The 25119-nt window shown below is 53.7% G+C and overlaps 1 protein-coding gene and 1 long non-coding RNA gene across 4 annotated transcripts; both read right to left on the minus strand.

Moving 5' to 3' along the window:
- Positions 1 to 1342: 1342 nt before the first annotated feature.
- Positions 1343 to 13385, minus strand: CDR2L (cerebellar degeneration related protein 2 like). 3 transcript variants are annotated; one of them, XM_070560024.1, is made up of 5 exons: positions 12893 to 13385; positions 6020 to 6132; positions 5626 to 5774; positions 4898 to 5062; positions 1343 to 3950 (listed from the first exon to the last, which is right to left on the minus strand). In XM_070560024.1, exons 1-5 carry the CDS (start codon positions 12966 to 12968, stop codon positions 3059 to 3061), a joined length of 1395 nt encoding a protein of 464 aa, XP_070416125.1. In that variant the 5' UTR covers positions 12969 to 13385; the 3' UTR covers positions 1343 to 3058. The 3 variants fall into 3 exon arrangements, with proteins under 3 accessions (XP_070416125.1, XP_070416124.1, XP_070416126.1); XM_070560023.1 differs by lacking the exon at positions 12893 to 13385 and adding an exon at positions 11847 to 12173; XM_070560025.1 differs by lacking the exon at positions 12893 to 13385 and adding an exon at positions 10051 to 10160.
- A 3815-nt stretch (positions 13386 to 17200) lies between these two features.
- LOC139073836 (uncharacterized) lies at positions 17201 to 17976 on the minus strand. Its single transcript, XR_011522910.1, has 2 exons — positions 17695 to 17976; positions 17201 to 17489 (listed from the first exon to the last, which is right to left on the minus strand). It is a non-coding gene; the product is annotated as an uncharacterized lncRNA (long non-coding RNA).
- Positions 17977 to 25119: the final 7143 nt, after the last annotated feature.

Raw genomic sequence — 25119 nt, forward strand, 5'->3', positions numbered from 1 at the left:
ATTTTATAGCTGCCTCATAAGGCTGCTGAGGGCATCGCATACATATAAAGCACTTAACCCTGGCTGGCACAAAGTCAGCAGGCAACAAATGTTAGCTGCTACTAAGGGATGCTAAGTGTGTACAGGTTCAAGGAAATTTTACTTTCGCAGATCTGATGGCTTTTTTTCTGCAGTACTGGGGTGGGAAATCCAGTCTGACTAGCTCCATACCAGACCTTCTTTCCCTCTTGGAGAAGCTGGGCAGGCAGCAGGGTCATGCCTCTTGGCATGAGTGAGTGGGCAAAGCTGCCCTCTTTGTCCTGAAAGCGGCTTCCTTCACGCCCGCCCCTGGTCTGCCTAGTTCCCTGGAAACACCCAGGGCTTTCAGCTCAGGGGTTGCAGGGAGGGCGCAGGCAGGTCTGTTTCCTAGGGTGGTGGAAGGGGGGACCAATTCCCTACAAAGAGGTTCAATGTATTTGTCTTGGGATGGGGAAGATTGTCAGTCTCAGGCAGGAGAGGCCGGGGAAAAACCTAGGGAGGCAGCTGAGGAAGGACAAAGTGGTGGCAGGAAGGAAGAAGGGATGGGAAAAAATATATTCAGAGGGCGATTTAAAAGGCCAAGGAGAGAAGGGTGGCTGGATACAGGCCACAGACAGCTTCCTGTGCTCCTCAGGCGTGACTGCGCTAGGTATCACACCCACAATGTGCTCTCCATCCCACTGGAGACAGGTCACAGCAGGAGAGGAAAATCTGACAGCCACTTGTATGCTGGGCACGTTAAAACCCCACACAGTTCAGTTGATGTAAAAAGCATAGAAACTGCCAATATGGGGCCCAGCTCTGGACTCCCCACGCCACACCATGCTCACCTCCAGGATCCGAGGGAGGTTGCTCCTGGCTCCTTCAGGAACGTCGGGGGGGGGGGGGGCGGTGCTGGTTGGGGGTCCCCGAGCCTACCTCCCAGAGAATACCTTGGAAGCTTCTCCATGTGGGATTGGGATCCAGAGCCAGCTGAATTTTCTGTCTGGAAATGGGAGAGTGGCAAAGGCAGCAAGAAACTGACCCCTCCAAGATTCAGGAGCATTTTCTTCAGCTTCTGAAGTCACCTGTGCTGTTGGCAGGTGTGGGTTGCAGGAGGGAATTTACGAAATCTGTGTAGGAAGGAGGGTCCACCCAGCACGGGGTGCCCTGCAAGGCAACATAGCTGGCACTCAATAAATGTGGTAACTTCCAAAAGCCTACTCTTTAGAGCTGTTTGGCTGCCAATCACAGGAGAGTGAAGCTCAGGCTGTCCCCCTCTCCTCACCGTTGTGATGGGAGGCGGTGTGTGACACACAGACACAGGACCATGGCTCTGGGGCCATTTCTGCTTTTAGAATACTGATGCGTTTTTTATTAAAGAAGAGAATAAAGCATTTGTAAATATATTTCTCTCATGTATACTTCAAAGGTGACGCTGGTCGGCTGCTACAGAGCAGGGGAGCAAACAGGCAGGAGGCGTTCCTCCACCCCGTCCCACCCCTTCCCTCCACCCTAGATCACAGACACATGGAGGGCTGGGAGCTGCCCAGCTCCAAAGGACAAAAGGTTCCAAGATGTGTGAACAGGACCAGCTGACAGCTCTCATCACAGTGCCGCCCGGAGAACAGGGTGGTGCCTCCAGGGGGGTCGGGCATGCTTGTTAAGAAAACCCCTTTACCCCTTCGGAACAAATAAGGCATGAAGGTTCCCCACTGGGCTCCCAGCACAGGGGCCGGGGCCACCAACTTCCACTGGGCTGTGTGGCTCCTCCGATTTCTAGGGTCTCAGGATGGGCAGCAGAAGGAACTGGAAGCCCTGAAGAACTGCTCAGGGCAAGCTGGGGACCTGGGCATCTCTTAGCTGAAGCTGGACTGTCTGAAGCCTTAACAAAAGATTAACCCCCTGACCCAACTGGGTCCTCAAAAGCCCCCCACAAAAGTGGGAGGTTAAGAGCAGGCATTTTATGGGAGGGAGGAGATGTTCCCCATCCTGGTCCCATTTCAATACTGTTCAGTGTGGGATGAGAATCTTGGGCAGGGGCGGACGCTGGGACCACTGGCTGGTGGCACATGCCGGGGGCATCCCGGGGGTGGCAGGCATGACCTGCACTGGGGTAGGCCGGTGGGGAGCATGGAAGTGAATGAGACGTCATGGTCCCTGAGATGGGGGCAGGCAGAGGCCAAGCTCAGTGAGTCAGAGGCGGCGTGCAGAGATGGGGGGCTCCCCTCAGCCCAGATCCCTGGACGGCTTAATGCCCAGAAGGCATTTCCAGGGCTGGAACCCAAAGAGGCTGGCTCTGAGGGGAACAGGGTATACAGCCGGTGTATAGCTGCTGAGGAGCTCCCTGTTCCCTGCTCTGATTGGCTACAGATCTACAGTGGGCTGAGGGTCTCCAGGGCGAGGCCCCCCCCTCACCAGGGCTGGAGTGGGCGGCACTTGGGGCCTGGCTAAGACTTTCTGCTCCGCATGGCAGGGGCTATCTCTGACCTGGTCAGGACCCTGGGGGTGGGACAGCTGGTGCTCCGGGAATGACAGCGCATCACAGCTGGGGAGAAGCAGTGGATGGTCCAGGAGACCCCTGGAACCTGTAACAGCTGGCTCTGGAGTCCCCCTTCAAGTGTTTCCAGTTGCGGCAAGGGGTCAGGGAGACCTTGCATTGCAAATCTCTCGGAAAAAAATGAACTTGGAAAAAGAAAAGGGCAACTGGTCCAGAATGGCTTTCAGAAGCCTGGCCACAAATCTGAGAGCAAGGCCCAGGGTCAGGAAGCCCGGGGCTAGGGGAGCTGGGAATCCCCAGGGGAGTGGGGATGTTTGGCTTTGAAACTCTGAGCTGTGCCCTTGGGCTGAGTGGAGGGTCCCGGGAGGCAGGATGTGTGGACTGCCTCTCAGGTCAGCAGGGAACATGCTGCATCCCCCACACGCTCCCTGGGCCAGAGAGCGGCCTCCACTGGGATATATTGCTGCTAAAGGGCTCCCTCACCAAAGGCTGCATGGCCCAGGCATGAGGGACCCCACGGCCTGACCCTGGGGCAGGCTGTAGGCCCGGGGCAGGAAAGGGTCACTTGCTGCTGTGCGTCTTGACTTTGGTGGCATTGATGTCAGCCTTGGTCTTCTGGATCCTGGAGAAGATCTCCTTGAAGAGCGCCTTGTACTCGGGTTGGCTCTGCTCCAGCCGCTTGTCCACGGCCTCCACGTGCTGACTCAAGCTCTTCTCACCGGCTTTGGCCTCCCCCTGGCCCTCCTCGCCCCCGCGCAGATCCCTCCATGAGCTGTCCCGGGAGATGGGCCGTGACGTCTGCACGCCGGCGTGCCGCACCCCGGCGCCGTGCTGCCGGCACTTGCTCAGTAGCTCCTCGTACTTCTCGAGCAGCGCGTGGTACTGTTCGTCCACCTCCCGCAGGATGGACATGCCCCGCTTGCGCACGCTGTTGGCGTGCAGCGTGAGGTTGCCCGCGTGCCGGCTGGCGGGGTCTTTGGCCACAATGGCGTTGAGTGCCGTGTCACTGCAGCTCTTGCGCACGGCATGGCCCGGGGAGGCGGCCGGAGAGGAGATACCGTCCTGGGCGCCCGAGTCGTCCCCGCTGCCTGGCTGTGGGTCGTCGGCCTCAGGGGCCTGGGTGAGGGGCGCCAGCAGGGCCTCGGCCAGGTGGTCCTCCCGGCCCAGCAGGTAGGTCTTGGCCTGCTTCATCTGCTGCAGCTCCAGCAGCTCGGCCTCCAGCTCCTGCACGCGCAGGCGGCAGCCCTCCATCTCGCAGAGCTGCCGCTCCAGCTCCGAGTACTCTTGGAGCACCGCCGCGTACTCGCGCTCCGCCCTCTCCTTGCGCTGCCGCTCCTGGCTCACCTGGGAACGCAGCACCCCCACCAACGTCTGCAGCCGCTCGTTCTCCTGCTCCAGGGGCCGTGGGCCCAGCTCCAGAGAGGAACTGTGCAGGCGGAAGGCATCCTCACACCTGGGAGGGAGCGAGAGCAGGCAGGGAGAGGGCGGAGGTCATGGCCGAGGCCTGGGATCCCAGCCCTGGACACTTGCATCTCTCTTGTCCACTGGGCTGGACATTGTTTCTCCCCTAGATCCACTCCCGGCCCTTCTCCCCCTGCTGTCTGCCCTGGGAGGGTGACACCAATGGTCTGCTTCAGCCAGGTTTCCTGGCTCTCTCCTGAGCTCAGCTAATGGAGGCACCCGCAGGAAGTCAGAGGGTGGGAGCAGAAGGTCAGGGGGATGTCTTCTCCAGGCTCCTTTCCTGGTTAGCGCAGCAGGCAGCACCCTCCATACCTTCTTGGTTCCGGTACCCTCCCTTCTCCTAGCCCCTGTAGGCCTAGGGATGGTAACAGCTCCTCCCTATTGCAGCCCTGGGCCGCTGCAGTGTCCCTGAGGTCTCCCTCCACCTCGCCCATACCTCTTTGTTAGTGGCTGCTCAGTTACTCTGTGCGAGATGCTCTCTGTCTCCTGCCAGGACCCTTACTGAAACACCCGCTAAATACACCATATGTGTTCTTGCATTAAGAAGTCATCCCATTAAGAAGATTTAATGGGAACTGAAAGGTATAGTGATTAACCCCTCCTGGTTAGAATTCTAGAGACCTGGGATAAGACACATAACCTTTGAGCTTCAATTTACTCATCTGAGTAGAGGGGATGATAACACACCTCATGGTACTGCCGTGAGAATTAAATCACTTAGAGTGGTGGGTACAGCGCCGGTGCTCAGGAAGCGCCAGCTGCTGACCGTCGTTAGCAACAGGACCAGTCTCTCTGATGGCCCAGGCCATGCACCAGCTCTCATTCCCACCTGCTGCCTGGTGCCCACCCTCTCCCTCCTCCCCAGGCTAGCAGTCCCAGGCACTCGGAGACACAGTCCAGGGTCCAGGCTGCTCCACCCATGATGGGGCCCTCACCTACCGGGGGCTGGTGCACAGCTCCTTGAGGCAGGGGAAGGTGTGGATGGTGCGCCTGCGTTCCCGCTTCTCCCGGCGCACTCGCAGCTGCTCCAGGTCCCGCAGCTGCTCCACCTGGGCCTGCAGCTCCTCAACCTGGGCCTGCAGGCGCTCAATGGTCTCCGTCAGCCTGGGGTGGGGGACAGGCATGAGAGGGACTTTAAGGGAATGAGGCCAGCCCTCCTCACTGCAGCCCTGGAGGGATGTGGGGCTGGGGCAGATGGGCAGCCTTGGGCCATGCTGCCTGGTGCTGAGGTCAGACAGGGAACTCCCAGGACCCACCCTTCTCCCCACCCCCCAGGCCGAGCTGACCATTTCCCCTCTGAGCCACCTCAGCCCTTGTACCCTCTTCTATCACTTATCACCCTGCACTGCAATAAAATATTTACCCGCCTGCCTTCCCTCCCAGGCTGTGAGCTCCCAAGAGGGTGGGACAGTGTCTTTGCATCCCCATCACCATATCCCCAGTCCCTAAACAGAGCCTGGTGCATAGCTGGTGCTTAAGGAGGGTAGTGGCCTCAATGTTAAACCACCAAAAACCGACAAGGGCAAACTCACTACCATCCCAGGTTCCCAGGCCTGGGCCTCTGGGAGAAGGAACATGAGTCACACCCACCAAACCATATACCCACATGCACACCCAGCGCTGGGCCTCTCCCTCACCTGCCCCCCAGCCCTCTGCCCAGCCCTCACCCATGGATCTTCTGCTGGGCAGCCTTACTCTCCAGCACCAGCTTCTGGTTGGTCAGCTCCAGGTCTCGGGCTGTCAGGTCCAGCTGCTCGTACACTTTGGCATGCTGCTCATTCACATGCCGCAGCGTGTCCAGCTGCTTGGTCAGGTACTGGGGGGGTGAAGTGGGGGGAGGTGAGTAACGTTCAGAACAGGGGTGGGAAAATGTCTCTGCCTGGGCCCTCCTCCCACTTCTAGGAACAGGTTTACTTTGGGGTATTCATCTGCAGCACAGTTGTACAGGTTGCGAACTGCACAAGGCTGTGTCTGCTAAGAGGGTGCCTTTTTCTAAGTTGCACAAAGGCATACACAGGCCAAGGGGCCCTTGGTGGGCGGGGGAGCCTGTGCGGCCCTCACCTCGATCTCCTGCACTTGCTCCTCGTTGGTGGAGTACATCTGCTGCAGGGACTCCTCCAGCTCCTTGTTCCTCTCCAGCAGCGTCTTCCCCAGCTCCGCGGCCAAGTGCAAGTCTGGAGGGAGGGGCAGAAGGTGGGAGAAACATGAGCAGTGGGAGAATGAAGTCAGAGGACCCCCACTGATGTTCTGAGCATTCATTCTGGGCTGGACCTTGGGGACCCCAAGCAACCAGGACACGGTGGCACCCTCGGAGAACCTGGAGGCCTGGGAGGGGCTGTAAGCTGGGAGCTAAAGCTTTGCACTGGCTGTGGCTTCTACCTGGAAAGTCCTTTCCCTAGACTCCCAGGGCTCATCCCTCTCCTTCTTCAAGTCTGTGTTAAATGTCACCTCCTCCAGGAGGCCTTTCCCCATTGATTCAGAACTGCACCTTCCCCGACCATGCACTCCCTTCCACTTAATTTTTCTCCTTAGCAAATGTCAGCATCTAACTTACAATCTGCTCATTTACCTTGTTCATCTCCCCTGACTACCTGTTAGCCCACAGTGCAGGGAGTGTGCCTGTCTCGTTCACCGATATCCCCAGGCCCTAGCACAGTACCTGGCACAGAGCAGGTGCACAGTGAATCTCTTTTGAAAGAACGAATGAGTGGAATGTGATAAGAGCATCAACAAACATAGGGGCAAATGCCCTGGGACGATAGGGACGGGAGAGTTCAGTCTTCCTGGGGACAGCGGAGGCTCAGGCGATGGGCAGCCTTTGAACTGGGCTTGGAAGGGTGACCAGGAGCTCACTGCGCATTGGAAGGGGCAGAAGGGCAGGCTGGGTATTAGAATTGGACGAGGCTTCGGAGCTCTGTGGCCCAACCTCCTCCTTTTATATTCATATTCATAAATATATTCCTTTCGTTTCTAAAAAGAGTTAGGCAGAGTGATGAAAATGCACTAAAATTGATTGTGATGATGATTGTACAACTCTGTGAATAAACTAAAGGCCACTAAGTTGTCTTGTACTTGAAATGAATGAATTATATGGTGTGTGAATTATATCTCAAAAAAACTATCAAAAAAAAGATATAGGCAGCTGAGACTGGTGGGGTGGGGAGCAGGCCCTCAAAGAGGCCCTTAGACAGGCTCAGGCTAAGTTCACAAGGCTCTTGGCTTCTTTTTTCTTTCCTTGAGGAAGATTGTCCCTGAGCTCACATCTGTGCCAAGCTTCCTCTATATTGTATGTGGGATGCTGCCACAGTGTGGCTTGATGAGCGTGTGTGGGTCCGCACCCAGGATCTGAACCCACAAACCCTGGGCTGATGGGGCAGAGCACATGAACTTAACCACTACGCCACCGGGCCAGCCCCAGCTCTTTGCTTTTTAGAAGAGCTTTAAGGTTTGTGTTAAGGCGCACTTGACATAAACAATTAAACAGTACAGAAAGGTTAAAAAACGGTGACAAAAAATTACTTGCAAATGTACATCATCTATTCTTAGACCTATCACTGGGAATTCCATAAACAACCGACATGGCCCCAAGTGGTTACGAAAGAACATTTGTAAGTAATTAAAGTCACACTCTGTGTGTGGGGCAGGGGGGAGTGGGGAGAGATGGGGTAGAAGGAAGGAAAAGCACCACCTGGAGTGAGGTGCTGTCAACACACTGGTAACCATCCTCCTAAACAGCTCTCTGTGCTTAAAACAGCTATGGACACAATTTTGTGTAAACAGATCCACTTTTTTTAATTTAATAACATGGCATGGACAGCTTTCTGTGTCAACACAGATCTAGAGGGTCATTTTTAGTGGAGGTGAATAGTCTATGCAGGTCCCCAAATAGCCATCCCTAAGTAGTATTTATTGTTGGGCTTTTAGGGTGTTTTCAACTTTTTCTCTATTAAAAATGAAACTGTAATTAACTTCATAGTACAAAAATCTTTGTGCAAATTACAGCCTATTTCCTGAGGATACTTCCTGGAAAGAGAATTACCAGGGCAAAGGCTGGGTCTATTTGATTCCTTCTACCAAAGTGCTGTCCAGGAAAGCCTGGCTCTTTCTCCCATTGTGAGGCTGTTTCTTAGAAAAGCCCCCAATGTAGGCTGATGGCGTCGATCCGGATGAAGACGCTGGAGGCAACTGTTGGGGGCCAATGTGATGTGGTCCAGGGATCCAGCTCTTCACCATGCACAGTATAGAGGGGGTGCATGGTCTCTATACCCCCTCCTGGCAAGTTTCACAAATACAGTGCTTTCAGCTCAGCCCGCTGCTCGCCCCGGACAGGCCTGGCGTGGGGGTTTTCCTCTTGGAAGAGCCCCGGAGAACAGTAACTCCAGTGGGCATTTGAGAGCAGAGCCTCAGGGTTTTTTTCAGCCAGGCTGGGGTAGGACTGACATCGTCTTCCGAAAGCCAGACAGGCCTGAGCAGACAGCAGGCCTGGACAAAAGGCCAAGCTGCTCGTCAGGAACAAACCTGGAGTCTGCCCCCATGCATGGAGGTGAGGTTTTGAAGCAGCCAGAGTCCTCCTGGGCCTAAGCTGGGAGGAGGGCCCTGTGCCTAGATGTCACCCGGAGGCATTCCCTGGCTGAGAAGGATGCAGAGCAAGGCTGCCATAACTTAGCCTGGAAAAACAAAAGCCGCCTTCCTGAACACCTACCTCAGCCATTAAAAAATACTGAATCACATAAATCTCAGATAAGAATCTTTAGCTTTGAGCAATGAACTTGCCGATGATGCCAAGAAAACTAGTTACCTAACACAAACCTAGTAGGGGAACGAGGACACTTGTATGAACTTCTTAACTATAAATTGGGCACGTCTGGAGGGGTCTGTCTACAAAGCGTGAAGTTTGATGTTAGGATCACAAAACTGCAGCCCTGTGTCATGTTGAGTGCTTGGTGGAAATTCAGGAGCCCGGCAAGACCACCCCCAGTTCGTGATGAAGGAGCCACCCCATCTTCCTATTCTCAAATGGGATGGTGAGCATTTGGCTCATCCCCAAACACTATCAAATAATTCAGGAATAAATAAAAATGATGAACAGAGGGCCTCACTCATCAATATTTTCTCCCTTGGGAACTATCAGGTGGTCTGTGAATAGGCCACTGCTACTGATGCCACCTCCTACATTGGCATCAGGGGACAGGCTCTGTGGAACCCGTGCAGCTTAACCTAGAGTCCAAGGCCACAGGCTCAGAGGCAGAGTGAGGAAAGGCCAATAACAACTGCGCTTTATGCTCTTCCTTCTAGGCGAGCATCTGAGCTGTGTGTGCATTCCCGCTGCCAGCGGGCTGGGGCAGCTGCAAGTCACACTATAAACCAGGGAACTGAAGCTTGCCCTGCAAAGGCAGCGAATGTGATTCAGGGATGGGGAGGAAGGGAATATAACAGAAGCTGTTTTGAGTGGAGGAGAATCTCAGAAACTGTCTCAGGGAAACTGGATCACGATGCAAGCTAAGCTGGTCAAAGCTGCCGGGAGGGATCACAGGAAAAGTCTAGAAGCTGCAGAGCAGAGGACAGAGGGGAGCCAAGTGCTGGGGAAAGGACACCAGCTAGCTGAGGGCTGGTGATGGCTCTGGGAGGGTGCAGCTCCCCCTGGATCAGAGCGCGTGGGAGGCTGGAGTGGGGGAATGGGGAAGCTGGCTAAGTCGGAAGTAGAAGCCAGAGTAATAAACAGCCTGTCATGGCCAGATGAATGGTCACACTGGACCAAGCCAGGGAAGGTACTGAGTCTGAACTGGCACCTCTGCTGCCTGGACCCTGGAGTTTTCTGGGGTCTCCTGCAGTGGCTTCAGCAGTTTTGCCCTCTGAGTGTTTGCTGAGGTGCTGCTCATGAGCAATGCCCCAGAGACCTGAGAGGGAACAGCTGGGAGCCAAGGGGATGTCTTGGAAAAGAAACCCTGAAATCCCACCATTCCTCACTGGTTGGGGTTGAGCTGGGGTCCCATAGGCTCCAGAGCAGAGAGGTGGGAAAGGGAATGGGGACAGGCACAGGGAAGAAGACACAAAGATAAAGGCGGGGGGGGGGGGGGGAGGCGATCTACCACCTGGCAGGGCTGCGGGCATCCTGCTCATAACCTCCTGGGCACCAACGTCAGGAACTCTGGATCCACAGAATTGGGGTCCGGTCACCTCCCTCCCCTTGCCACGTCAGAGCTTTCCCCTGAGGCTGAGACTCAAGGTCAGGTGCCCAGGACTTCAAATCTGTGACTCAGCAGCCATCTCTCAGCCTGGAAAGAGGCACCCACAGGGCCCGCCATGCCTGGTCCAAGCTGGGGGAGGGAGGCGGGGAGAGAGAGTGCCAGTGTTTAATAATTAATGGCTTTTTCTATTTTTACAGGTGCTTGTGGCCATGGGCAGAGGGACACAGTGAGAATCGAGGACCTTGCTTGCCCCAATTGTCTCCCTCCACTGGGACGGAACAGCATCAAAGTCAAACAGGATCTCGATGGCCAAGCTTCCGAAAGTGAGGTGGGGCCTGCCTCCCGGACAAGGGGAAACAGACATGGAGGGGAGATTGGGCTGGCTGAGCACACCGCTTCCTGGGACACTCGGAGGCAACTAGGGAGCAGCTGGGCAGGAGAGAATTTGGGGATTGGGTATAGGGAACGGGGACACGACAGGCACCTGATCCCCAATGTGGCTGGCCTTTGGCCCATGCTCACCCCCACATCCAGCTCTCCATGCCGGGCCCCACGCCTGGGACTTCCTCGGAGCCCCACCTTCAGCACTCTAGATAACTCGTACTTTCCAGTCATGTGTGGTTCCAGTCATGTTGCTCTGTGCCTTAGTACCAGCGTCCCCTCCACCTAGAATGCCTGCCTTCTTTCCTCTGCCTGGGGAGCCCCTACTCACCCTCTAGCTCCGAGGGGCCTTTGCATTAGCCTTTCTGAGTCTCACAGCACAAGGCCCCCCTGTCTCTGCTCTCACTGTCTGCGGGGCCCACAGCTGCTGCAGAACCCCTGTCACTCGTCACAGTAGCTAGTTTGGTCCCATTTTTGCCTCCTCTGCTGGAACGCGTAGTCCCCTGAGGGGAGAGCACGTTCCCAGGCTCAGCACAGCACTGGCCCAAGGCGAGCAGACATTTGGGTTTTGGTCAAAAGCCCTATTTCTTCTGAGACTCTCTCGTTTCTGGTATCCCTCCTTGTTCCTGGGCTCTGGCTACTACTGGGGCTTCAGGCTGAGGCCGACTGCTGCAGACCAGCAGGGCCAGAAAAGTGGGGGGCCGCTGGGCCCACCCCTCACCCTGGCCCCAGAGCATGGCCACCCAGCCCAGCTGGAATCTCGACACCTCTCCCTTTCCGGAAGCAGCACATCTCCCACCCCTACTCCCTGGCTCCTTCCTCCCACATCTGGGCCAGGCATGGTGCCAGAGATTTCGTTAGGGGTGCAGGAATGAAATGAGACAGCAACAATATCAGCATCTGCCTCCCGGGAGGCCATCTTCCCGGGCACTCAGCTTCCAATCTTTCCTTCTGGGCCCGCCTCGTCCATGAAGCCCTTTCACTGCATCCTCTCGCCCACACTCAGTTACAGGCTCACCTCCACCTGCCGGGGCGCACCTAGAGGGGCCAGGGCTGGGACTATTCCCAACTCCCAGGATGGTGTCTGACACTTAAGTGGAGCCTGATAAGTGTTCGTGGAATGCAAAGTTTTGGGGGTAACGCCCAGGATGGGGGAGGGGGATGCCAATATTGGGCATCTCACTCCAGGCAGGGAGGCTGGGGGTAGACTCTAGAATAGAGTATGGCAGAGTTCAGCCCAGCACCCCCAATCCCACACTGGTCCCCCAGGGGCTCTGATTAAGACACAGTCCTGAGCACAAGGACGGAGCCTCATCTACCAGCAAATCTGGCCACGTGGAGACATGGGTCAGGATCAGAAAACAAAGGCTCCAGGATCTGGGTAGATGCCTCGCATGAGGGCAAAGCCAGATGTTGGGTGCCTGGAAGATAGAGACCCAGAGGAGGGGGTGTCAGTACGTGCTGAAGCAGTCTTGTGTCCACCCCTGCCTGGTTTGCTGGGTGACTGTGTTCACTTCTCCTGGACATGTTTCCTCGTCCTCTCCAGCTCTGACCACCCAAGGATGAGGTGCTTGGGGGGAGGCGGGGGTGGATTAGAGTCCACTTCAGCATGCCTTGCCCCTGCCCCTCTAAGGCCTCCTCCTTCCTGCCCTAACAGCCCCGCCCCCTATTCTGAGTGATGTCACTTGGGCCACCTCATCACCAGCTTCTAACCCCCTTCCAGTCACCCTCTCTTCCCATCTGAGGGTGGAGGGTGCCTCCATCTTTACTCAGGCTCTAATCTGGCTCGTTGCTCTGAATTCCCAAATTTGACCCCCTCCAAACCATGAGCCATTTTGGACAGGGCCAGGAGGCAAAGGGCCAGGGGGCTCCTCCCTCATGGAAGGCAAATTGAAGACGTGGAGTCTCTGCTTCTCCACCGGCAAGGTCCCTGAACCCCCATCCCCTCCCTGGGGAGACAGAAAGCGAGTTGGGGAAACTTTCTGAGAATCTTGGAGCTCAGGAATCCTGGCAGGGAAGGGTCCCGCTGGATTTGGAATGGGATAACGTCCCCCTTACACACACGCCCCACCCTTCCCAGCAAAACCCAACGAAGGAGCCACCTCCCGGCCTCCGAAGACTTCCAGCCAGCACTCAGGCCCCTAACAATCCCAGGGGCGCCTGGGCAGTTCTGGCCTCTAAGATGGGGTGGGCAGGCTGGGTGAAGTATGCCCCTGTCATCAGGGAAAAGAGGAAGACCGCTCCCCGACTTTTGCAGGTCTCTGCCGGTCGGGTCCAGGTCCGGGGTGATACCGCCCAACAATGGAGAAGCGGACAGGAGTCGCGGGGCGCACTCCGCTTTCCTGTCCCCCTCCCCCGCGCTCACCCTGCTCCAGATCCTGCTGGTCATACCAGGGCTCCTCTTCCTCTGCGAAGTCCTCCATCCCGGCAGCTTTCCGCATGGCCCCGCCGGCCGCGGGTGAGCGCTGCGGCGGCGCAGCTCAGGGCCGGGGCGCGGGGCCCGGGACAATGCGGCGGAGGCGGGCCGGGCCTCCCGCGTCGCGGACTCGGGCTGCAGCGCCCCCGCCCGCGCCGCGCCCCCTCGCCATCGGCCGCAGATCAGGCGCCCACGCGGGGCTGGCGCGCCACCGCGGTCCGGCCCGGCCGGGGTCCTGCGGAGCGGAGGGCACCGGGCTGAGGCAGCACAAAGGGTGGAGGGGCAGGGACGGCAGGCGGGACGGCAGCAAGAAGGGCCCGGGCCTGCCGGCAGGTCTGGAGCGCTACTAGAGCGCGGGTGCCGCGGCGGGCGCCCCCTGCCCGGCTCGGGCCCGCGCTGCCCAACGCCCGCCGAGCGACACCCGGAGCCGCGGCTGCATCTTGGCCGGGTCCGCCCCGCGCTTCCCGAGCCGCCCGCTCCGCGGGGTCGGGCCGACCGCCTCCGGCCAATCAGGAGATTTATGCAAAGCTGGAGGCGGGGCCGAGGGCGGGATCTCCCTGGTGCCTGGGTCCGGCTGTTCCTGGATCAACCCCACCTTCCCTCCAAACTCGACTCCTTCAGTTTACCGCTCGCGGTCTGAAATTAATTTATTTTGTTTACCTGTTGTTTTGTCTCTCTCCCTCTAGATCTCCTGGAAGCAAGGCTCTTTCTGTTGTTCACAGCTGGCTTCTCAGTGCCTAGAACAGGCTGGCCCATTGATACCTTCCATGGACACTCTGAACGAATGAGTATTACTCTAGTTACCTTCAGGAAGAGTGTTTAAATGCCTGTGGCCGGAAACCTCAGGCCAGGAGTGCCGAAGTTTGAGGGTGTGTTACTTGCATTCTGGGCCTTTCCCGTTAAGGTCCTGTTTCCCTCTGCTTGGGATCCATATCCTATATCCAATTATACCCGTTAAAACCGAACAGTTTCACCCATCCAAGCATTCTTTCCTTAAAGGAGCTTTCAGACTCAAGCATTCATGTAAGACATTTTTATTAGGACCCACCATGTACCGGTTCTGTTGAGGTACCCTGGGTATATCCAGCTCTGAATATATGTGGCAAATATATCCAACAAAGGATTTGCATCCAGAATAGAGAAAGAACATCTGTAAGTCCACAAGAAAGACAACCCAGTAGAAAAGTGGGTAAAAGACTTGACCAGGCACTTCACGAATGACCAAATGACCCATTTGGTGACAAGGTGTTCAACTTTTTTAGAAGGATCAACACCTGTGGGAGAAGACAAAGAAGTAGGGCTGGCAGAAGGAGAAGGTGGGTTGGGATGCGGCCTCGGCAAAAGCCTCGCCTGATTCCTGGACAGCTCTGAATCTGCCGGTGACCCTTCAAAGTTACTCTAAGTGGCAGTGAGGGGAGGGCCTTTATATCCTCCTCCCCCCATACAAGTATCAACCAGTCTTCAACAGAGGCAGGCTGCCCCTGGGAAGCAGGTGTGACCTTGGGCAAAGGAGCTCTCTTCTCAGAGAGGGCTGAGCTGAGGACTGTCAGCCCGCAGCTCTCCCAGCAGCTGGAGGAACACGTCCTTCAGTCCCGAAGGGGAGTCTGCGCACGCATCACAGCAACCGCTATCAACACACACCCTATACCCCAGCAATTCTGTTCCAATATATGCGCAACAGAAATAGGCACAGATGTTAATCGAAAGAAATGTACAAGAATGTTCATAGCAACGCTATTGGTAATAGCCCAAACTGGCTATTATCCATCAATAGTCCATCAATACTCTATGACTAAAATGTGGTGTATTTGTGCAATGAAATATTGTATAATACAAATAAAATCTTGAGTGAAAGATGCCAGACACAAACAGTAAAGACCTGTATCAGTTTGCTATTGTTTCTGTAACAAATAACCCCCAATTTAGCAGCTTGAAACAACACAAATTTATTATCTTACAGTTCTGTAGGTTAGAAGTCTGACGTGCATTTCAATGACTGAAATCTAGGTGTCTGCAAGGCTGTGTTCCCTTCTCCAGGGGAGAATCTGTTTCCTTGCCTCTTCCACCTTCTAGAGGCTCCTCACGTTCCTTGGCTCATGGCTCCCTTCCTCTATCTTCCAAGCCACCAACAGCAGGTTGAGTCCTTCTCACATTGCATCACTCTGACCTCTTCTGCTTCCCTCTTCCACTTCTAAAGACTCTTATGATTACATTGGGCCCACCTGGATAATCCAGGATCATCTCCCCATCTCAAGGTCCTTAACTTAACCACATCTGCAAAGTCCTTTTTGCCATGCAAGGTAACACATTCAAAGATTCTGGGGATTAGGATGGGGCATCTTTGAGGGTCAGGATTCCATTTATATAAAGTTTGCAACTGGCAAAAACAAATCGAATCAGGTAGTGTTCAGCCTGGGGGAGTCACATGGGGCACTGTGAGGGGTTAAGGGGTGTTTTATTTCCTGATCTTGGTGCTGGTTACACAGGTGTGTTCATTTGTGAATATCATCGACTTACAATGTGTACACTTCTCTGAATATATGTTATACCTCAATAAAGTAGTTTAGTTATAAAGAAAAAAACCCTGTTGCTGAGACACAGGCAGCCTCTGCCCTTGTGTAGCTTTCATTCTGCTGGTGATAAATAAATAAATTATTACAACCTGCCGCATGTGCTATGAAGGAAAGTAACAGGGTTCTGCGAGAGAGTCTGGGAGAAGATTTGGCATTCAGGAAAGGCCTCCCTCAGGTGACAGCTAAGCTAACACCTAAAGGATGAGACGGTGCCAACCATGCCAAGCTCTGGGGGGAGAGTGTTCCAGGCAGAGGAGACAGCTAGGTCAAAGTCCCTAAGGCAGAAAGAGCCTGACATATATTAGGAACTGATGGAACACCAGTGTAGCTAGACTGGAGTGGATAGGGGAGAGATGAAATAAGAGTTAGGGCCATGAGAAGGAGTTGGGATTTTGTTTCCCCCACAGTTGGACATATTTTTTCTTGGACAAAGAGAACCAACAAAGGGCTTTTCATTTTCAGTTGTAAAATATCACCGGCTTTTTGGAGCATGGATTGGAGGGGAACAATAGTGGAAGCAAGAACACCAGTTTGGCGGCTTTTGTGATCGTCTAGAAGGGAGGTCATGTGGGATGGGCAAGGCTGGTGGCAGTGGAGATGAAGCAAGATGAGAAATATTTGGGATGCAGAACTAGGATGTACACATGAATTGACTGAAGAATCAGAGTGACGCCTTAGCCTTCCGGCTCCAGTAACTGGGCGATGATGATGCCGTTTACTGAGAGGGGGACAAAGTGAGTCTAAGGGACAAGCAGGTTGGGGGGCTGAGTTCCAGAGGGATCTGGTCAGGACCCCAAACTCACCAGGTGTTCACAGATTCAGCCTCTGCCCCACCACCTGACTTGTTCATTTCCTCCATCTGCAGCTCTGTGGAAATGTACTCACAGGAGCCAGGGCTACTCCAGGGAGCTCCAGAAGTCTCCAGAGGAGAGCAGGGCAAAGGGCTGAGGGCCAGGGCCTAGGCAGTGAGGATGCTAGCAGGGACCGCCATCTCCCCAGAGCAAGGAAACACAGCCTGTACTCCCTCCCCCGACCCTGGAAGATGCTTTTAGCGATGACTTAGATGACTCCCATGTTTGAAAATATCCAGCTCCTGGGTCATCTCTCAGCCCTTGGCCTTTGCTACACTGCCACAGCCTTAGCATAGCTCTACCCACATTACCCTCCTTTCCTATAGCCACCTTCCCCCTCCCCCTGCCCCAGAAGTATCACCTGGCAGGGGCAAGCTTGTCACAAAGGCTGGATTCTCATTGCTGCCTGAGCACAGGGTTGATTCAGGCTAGGTGCCCCTGGGCCCCACGAGGCCGGTGTGGGATGGGGTGGGCTGAAGCTGGGCAATCAACCCTGCCAGGTTGGTGGGGGCTCCCTGTCCCTCTCTGTAGGGTATAGAGGACTGCGGGCTGGGTGCCCCCCAGAGCTGCGGCTGGCTGAGGGGTGGGGGTGCCTGCTGTGCATCAGGCCTGTTGTGCTGGACCCTTTGCCTGAATTGGTTCATGGGAACTCCAGGCTACTGGCCCACTGAGACCACTCCTTGTGCCTTCAGGGCAGACTTTGTATTTTCTAAACTATCCCATGAGGAGGAAAATCAGATTTGCCTTGAAGGAGGAAACTCCTCTGCTTCCCTGAGCTACCAGCCCACAAGCCCTGGGATCTGTTTCAGGCCTTTCCCTCTAATTTAGTCATAGCAGGGTAGAGAGCTGTGCCAGGGGTAGGGGTGGGATGAATAAACCGCCTGACCTTAGTGACGCCCAGAGCCTAGTACCTCACCTCGTCTGTGTGTCAGGCACACCTATTTCATGGTGCACCTTGTCCAGGGCATTAAGATTGGGCGCTGATGGCCACAGCCCTCGGTGGTCTTGAAGTCCCCCAAGTCTTGGGCATTATGATTCCCCTGGGGTCCATTTTCACACTGCCGCGACCAGGAGCGATTCCTGAGCTCCCACCCGAGCTCCTCGGAAATGCAAGCCCAGATCCTGGATGTGAGACGAGAGGACAGACACAGAAGCGCGGGCGAGCTCGGAGCTGGACCCCACGATGGAAAAGCCCTCCCCGCGAGCGCGCTTCGGCACGGGGCGGGCCTGGGGACCCTGACACGACCGACGGTGGCGCAGTCACCAGTGCCCACCGCACTGCCTCGCTCCCCCACCCTTCACCCCAGCCCAGCCCAGCCCAGCCCACCGGAAATGACGATGCGTGCGCAGGCAGCAGTGACGTTAGAGGGTCCTGGCCGCTCCCAGTCACAGGAGTCAGGCTGGGGGAGGGGCAGAGTGCCCAGCCACGCCTATGGCCCTCGGGGTAGTCACAGTGATCCCACTCGCTGCGCATCTTGGGTTGAGGTCGAGAGATCAGGAGACACGAGGACATCTTCCTCAGGTGCCCCCACCCCTGCAGGCTGCGCTGCCCTTCCTGTCCCCAGACCCGTCATTCCAGCGCTGGGCACACGTTGCACTGAATGATCTCGCCGCATCTGTCTCCTCCTCCAGTCTGAGGTCAGCGCCTGGCGGGGTAAGGCGCTCAACACATTTCAATGAGTGAGGTCATTTGGCGTCCATCCCCCTCTTCCCCGTACACCATCTGAGTGTGTCCCAGACAACCGTCTGTTCTGATAGGGGAATTAGTTTAGATTCTCACAGTCCTTGTGGTCAGGAAGTGCTTCCGTATGTCCACCTCTCATCCCTGCAGTTTAAACCCTCGAGACCTGTCATCAGTGGAGTGACCTTAGGATGCTTATGCCGAGAGTGCGCGCCTGTGGCCTCACCCTTATTCCTTTACTACCTCCTCATGGGCTTGTTGGGGGATTCGATGAGTTAACACAGGCCAAGTGCTTAGAACAGTGCCTGGGCCATGAGAGCACTACTGCTTTAGGATCATCATTATTATAACTTTTTTACCTGGGGGATCTGTTCCTTGCCCATCCCTACCCCTCTTCTGCCAGGGCTACTAAGGGGCTGGGGAGACCTGTCCAGGGACCTTACCTTCCTGGTGGGGGTGTCTCAGGGGCAGATGAGACCCCAGACATGGGCCTAAGAGACATGTAGAGAAGCTCCAGGCACATTTGCTCATGCTGGCTCCTGGACTCCATGAATCACAGTGTGTGGCCCCGCTGCCCGGGAGCCCTCTGCCCCTCAGCAGATTGAGAGCTCCTTGAGGGCAGGGACTCTGGCCGGCACATAGCAGGTGCCCCAAGAATGAGCAAGTGAGCGCTCTAAAACCAGTGGCAGAACCATATTCCTTTCCCTCCTTTGCATCTCCGCCCCAGGTGGGATCCACTTGCCCCACCTGAAAGACTCCTGAAAGAACTAAAAAATGAATCTGAGAAAGAGTTGGTGAAAATGTGTCATTCCTATTGACTGAAGTGGACTGCCACAGGGGCTCTACCTTCTGTGGTCACCCAGGAGGGATCTTCGTTCATTTGTCCAATAAATAATTTCTGGGTGCTAGGCCGGCACTAGTTGCTGGGGAAGCAGGGAACAAGACAGACCCAGTCCCTGCTCTCATTTCAGTAGAAGAGGCAGACACAAACCAAATAAAAAGGCAAAAATATTTAAAACGGGAGTAAAAGTTTTAGGAAACACACTGGGGGCTCAGATAACAAGAGCTGGGGATGGGAAATCTCTAAGGGAAAGAGACTTTTACAGTAAGTCCCCAAGGATGAGAGGGGAACAGCCACATGAAGCGTGGGAGGAGGGATGTCCCAGGCAGAAGGAACAACCTGCACGGAGATCCTGGGCAGAAAGAGCTTAGGGGGTTTGAGGAAATGAAGGAAGACCAGCGTGGGTGGAACTGGGGGGCAGGGGGGAGAGGGGAGCAGGGCCCAGATGGGGCAGGGTCTTGGAGGTCACCGTGGAGCATTCCTAAAAAGGGCTCCAAGGTGTTTTCAGTGGGAGAGCTTCGTGAGCTGCCTTTTCCAGTTGCTTGGACTGTTCTGCAGAGAATAGATTAGAGGAGGCAGGAGTAGAGGCTGCTGTAGATGGGAGATGATGGGGGCCCTGGCAAAGGTGGGGGCAGTGGACAAGAGGGAGGCAGAAAATATAATATACGTGTTTGGGGGGATAGCATCATCAGGACTTGGTGATGGGTTAGACGTGGGCATGACAAGACGAGAGACACCAAGAGTGACACTGGATTTCTGGCTTCAGCACCTAGGAGGTGGCATTTACTGAGATGACGTAACTTAGAGACAAAGGTCAAAAGAGATAAGGGTTAGGCTTTGGGGGAGGAAGTGTGGAGAACAGAATCACCCACAATGTGGCAGTTTTAAACACGGTGCCAGCTTCTCTGACACTTCTTCCATGGGGAGGTGGGCTGTAGGCCCTCTCCCCTTGAATCTGGTGGGCTTGCGACCGCTTTGACCAATAGAGTATGGTGGAAGTGACTTTATGTTATTCCCATGCTCCATACTAAAGGGCCATACAGCTTCCTCCTGTTTCTCTCAGGACCCCCTCTTTGTGTGCACCCTTTGGGACACTCCCTGTCAGAGCCCAGTGTCCCAGCTGTGAGAGAGGCCCAAGCCACATGCAGAGGTCTCATGTTGGTGCTTCCGTGTGCGCCTCTAGCTGAGCCCAAGTGCCAGATATGTGAGTGAAGAAGCCTCCAGATGATTCCAGCTCCCAGCTGTTCCAAGTTTTAACCCCTCCCCCAGCCATTCTAGTCTTCCCAGCTGAGCCCCCAGACACGGTGGAGCAGACACAAGCTACCTCAGCTGGGTCCTGTCTGAATTACCGACTATGGACTTTACGATAAATTGGTTATTGTTTCATACCAAGTTTTAGGAGGTTGTTATGCAGCAATGTACCTAAACCACACATCAAACTGACAACCAAGTTCCAAGATTCCACCTCGCCAGCATCACCTGCATCCTCCTTCTCCATCCCACCCGTGACTGCCTCTGCTCAGCCCTCATCATCTCTCACCTCCCGGCTGGATTCCCGGTATTCAGGTCCTTGTGTCTTCCCTGCAGCAGCCAGAATGACTTGGTTAAGACATAATGATATTCAATGACATTATTCCCCTGCTTCAAAGGCTCCTCATTGCTCAAAGAATAATATAAAAGCTCCTTAACTGGACGTATGCAGCCCTTTATGGTCTGGTCCTGGCCCACCTCTCAAGCTTTATCTCTTTTTTTTAATTTTTAAAAAAATTTTTATTTAGATTTTTTAATTTTTTCCTTTTTCTCCCCAAAGCCCCCCGGTACATAGTTGTATATTCTTCGTTGTGGGTCCTTCTAGTTGTGGCATGTGGGACGCTGACCTCAGCGTGGTTTATGATGAGCAGTGCCATGTCCACGCCCAGGATTCAAACCAACGAAACACTGGGCCGCCTGCAGCGGAGCGCGCAAACTTAAACACTCGGCCACGGGGCCAGCCCCTTGAGCTTTGTCTCTTATCACTCTCTACATTTCACCCTAACTAGGTGTTTCTGTTCTCTGGATGAACCAAGCTTCTGGGCCTTCCTTCCGCTTGTGGATGTTGGACCGTTCCGTTTGCCCTTTCAGATCTCTTTGCATCTTCCCCATCTGCTCCATGCCTGGGAGGCTGAGGCTTTGGTGGGCTGCATCAATGGGCTCCCTTGCTCTCTTGCAGTCTGTGGGCCCACTGATGGGGAGCACTAGCAGAAAATTGGGGGGCAGGAGAAGAGTGAGGGTAGGGTATCTATCCCACAGCGCCCTCCCTTCCAGACCCCACCAGCTCTCTTCTACAGCTGGGCTCTCTTTCTCTGGGTTCTGACAACCATTCCTCCCCTTGCCCCTTTAGGCTTAAGGATGGCTGAGGCTCCTCACTGCTTCTAGACCCAGAGTGCTTCACAGCCCTTGTTGGTTTCTCTTCTCCCAATTAAACTCTCTTTGGTTACTCTGAACGTTCCATCTCTTTCCTGTTGGGACCCTAACTGATACTCTCAGGCATCTTCCAAACCTCAGCACAGCCTCGCCTACTCTGTTGAGTCTTTTCTCACCTGTTCCCACCACAGCCCTGGACAGACTCCCACCCTCGACCCCATAACTCTCTATTGCCTGTTTCATTGTCCCGTGTGTCTCTCTTGCTCTCAGCAGTAGGAACTTGCCTTTGTAGCTCAGGTCCTAGCACCTTCCAAGGTACCTGGCCTTTAGTGGGTGCTGAGTCATTGCCTGTTGCACGATTCGATTCCTGGTTGAACTCAGAAAAAAGGGCTCCAGGGAGGGCCATGGGAGCCACGGACTAGAGACTCTTTATGCTGGGCATAAAAGGAGGACGCGGCATGGTTTCCATATGGGATTTCATAGCTAAAAACCTACTAGGGAGTCATCAAATTAATAAGGGATAAGTAATTTCTTTAAATTTTCAGAGGGTATGTTTTACTAGTAATATTTTTTCTGCATACATTGTCTTTTTTCTTAAAAATTTTTACTATAGGGGCCGGCCCGGTGGCCGAGTGGTTAAGTTCGTGCGCTCCGCTGCAGCAGCCCAGGGTTTTGCTGGTTCGGGTCCTGGGGGCGGACATGGCGCCGCTCATCAGGCCACGATGAGGCGGTGTCCCACATGCCACAACTAGAAGGACCTGCAACTAAGATATACAACTATGTATGGGGAGGATTTGGGGAGATAAAGCAGAAAAAAAGAGAGAAGATTGGCAACAGTTGTTAGCCCAGGTGCTGATCTTTAAAAAAAAAAAAAATTACTATAAAAGTTTTCAAGTACACACAAAAGTAGAGAGAATAGTACAATGACTCTCCACATACTCAACACAGAGTCAATAATTACCAAGATTCTGCCATATTTGCTTTATCTCGCCCGTATGTCTTTTTCTTGCTTGCTTTGTTTCAGTATTTTAAAGCAAATCCCAGTCATTAGGCCATTTTCCCTCTACACTCTTCAGTATGCCTCACGAAAAAATAACTAACAGCATTTTAAAAACAAACGGTGGGGATAAATGGGTATTTTTCCACCTGGATGTGTTAGTGATCACATTCCTCAAGACAATGTTAATATTTTTTCCCTACTATGGGGGTGAGAGTGTCCAGGGACCCTGTAAAATTTCCCGGAGATGGACATGAAGATTTTGTGAGGTGCCAAATGCCCAGTGAATGGGAGCAGATCTCTTGAGGTTGGACGAGGATAAATGGACTCGTTTAAATCCATCCCATGAAAGCTGATGGGAAGAGCAGGGTCCATGGGTGACCAGTAATATTTCAGGGCCACTTGGAGTTCCTGGTTGCAAACCACAGAAGTGGCTCTGAGTGATGGGCGAGACCAAAGGGCTCACAATTACTCCCTGGGAATGGCCAGTTAGCACCTGCTCTTTCGTTGTTTTTTTTTTGAGGAAGATTAGCCCTGAGCTAACATCTGCTGCCAATCCTTCTCTTTTTGCTGAGGAAGAATGGCCCTGAGCTAACATCGTGCCCATCTTCCCCTACTTTATATGTGGGATGCCTACCACAGCATGGCTTGCCAACCGGTGTCATGTCCTCACCCGGGGATCCGAACTGGCGAACCCCAGGCCACCAAAGTGGAACATGCAAACTTAACTGCTGCGCCACTGGCCCAGCACCCCCTTTTTTTTTTTTTATTAAAGATTGGCACCTAAGCTAACAACCGTTAAAAACCGTCACAACCGTAAAAAAAATCTATTTTTTTTTCTGCTTTTTCTCCCCAAATCCCCCAAATACATAGTTGTATATCTTAGTTGCGGGTCTTTCTAGTTGTGGCATGTGGGACGCCACCTCAGCATGGCCTAATGAGCAGTGCCATGTCCACGCCCAAGATCTGAACCCGCGAAACCCTGGGCCCCCCGAAGCAGAGCGTGCAAACTTAACCACTCGGCCCCAGGGCCGGCCCCCTTTTTTTTTTAACTCAAATTTATTGAGGTGTAACATACATATGGTAAAATTCACTCATTTTAGGCATACCGTTACATGAACTTTGACAAGCATATACAGTCATGGAACCCAAACTACAATCAAAACATAGCATGTTTTCATCACCCCCAAAAGTTTCCTCATACTCTTTCATAGTCCATCCCTTCATCCTGCTGTCAGCCCATGGCAACCACTGATCTGTTTTCTGTCCCAATGTTTTGCCTTTTCCGGAATGTCACATAAATGATAAAATTCAGTACATTGCCTTCTGTGTCTGGCACAGTGCTTTTAACATTCATCCACACTGTTGCCGTGTGTGTCAATAGTCTCTTCCTTTTTGTTGCTGAGGATTAGTGCCATTGTGTGGATGAACCACAGTCTGTTTATTTACCAGATGACGGACATTTGGGTTGTTACCAGGTTTTGGTGATTATGAATGAAATTGCTATAAGCATTACACAGGCTTTTTGTGTTGGCTATATGTCTTCATTTCTCCTGGATGAATACCACGAGTGGGATTACTGAGTCATATTATAATTGTATATTTTACTTCTTAAGAAAATATAAATGCTCCCCATCCTCACCAGTATTTGGTATTGTCAGGTTTTATATTTTTTTAACCCATTCTAATAGGTATGTAATGGTTATCATTTTGTGGTTTCAATTTGCATCTCCCTAATGTTTAAGATTCAGAGTTTTTAATGTCACTCTGGCCTGGACTGAGTGGGTTGAGTGATTTGTAGAGTGTTGGATTTTTTGTTCTTTAATGCCAAATAAAGGTACTATTCATTCATAGGGAAGACCTACCTCTAGAGCAGGGACAGAGCTCTCCTGTCAAGTCTGCTCATTTGGGGACATGGCAACACCCCTGTCCCCCTCCTCCCTACCTCCACACCTGTCCTACCCTGCCTTTGTGCCACCCTTTCGATGCCTAGATGGTGCACCCTTCATTTTTCACCTGTGGGATTCCTCCTGAAGCTAAATGTCAAGTCCTTTTGAAGCATCTAGGATTTCCAGAAGCTTCCAGACATAGTATGCAAGATGATGTTATGGAAAAAGTACAGCCTCTTTCGGGGTCAGAGCTGGGTCTGCTTTTTTGGCTTTGTTCCTTACCACTTGTGTGACTTTGGGCAAGTAACCTGACTGCTTTGAGCTTCCGGTTCCCCACGTGTAAAATGGGGATAACAGCTACCTCAGAGGTAGGTTTTTGCTGTGTTAGAGATAGTCGTCACATTATTATTATTACTACTATAATTATTATTAATTAGCTTCTATCAAAGGCTCACTGGGCTCAACCATGGCTGCTTCTTTCCGTGTGTGTTTCTCTCCATAGCTAATTGCTCATAAAGGGCAGGCCCGGTGACTTAAGGCCCCTAGGCCCCCGTCTCTGACCCTGTGCTGGTAAATACCAGTCCCTCAACACATTTGTTGAAATGGATGGACCTAAAAGGATTCTTAGGGAAGGCAGGTGGTCAGAAAGGAGTTGTAGGACCCGGAAGGACCTTCTGCTCTCATCAGGCCAGGGAGCTGCTCTCCTGGAGCAGGGGCCGAGTCAACGCCTCCCTTCCACAGAACGGAGGGCTGAGCCCGGGGCTTGTGGCTGGAATAACAGCGGGGCTGCCTGGACATGTGGGTTTGACCGGTCAGAAAAAGGGAAACCAAGAGAACAGATGCTCAGGGAAAAAAAAAAAAGGAATGAGGAGGACATGGATTGGCAAGGAAGGAGTGGGCTGGCTGAGAAGCTGAGGGCCCAGTGATGGCGTGGGGACGGA

Source organism: Equus przewalskii, chromosome 10, assembly GCF_037783145.1.
Source record: "Equus przewalskii isolate Varuska chromosome 10, EquPr2, whole genome shotgun sequence".
NCBI lineage: Eukaryota > Metazoa > Chordata > Mammalia > Perissodactyla > Equidae > Equus > Equus przewalskii.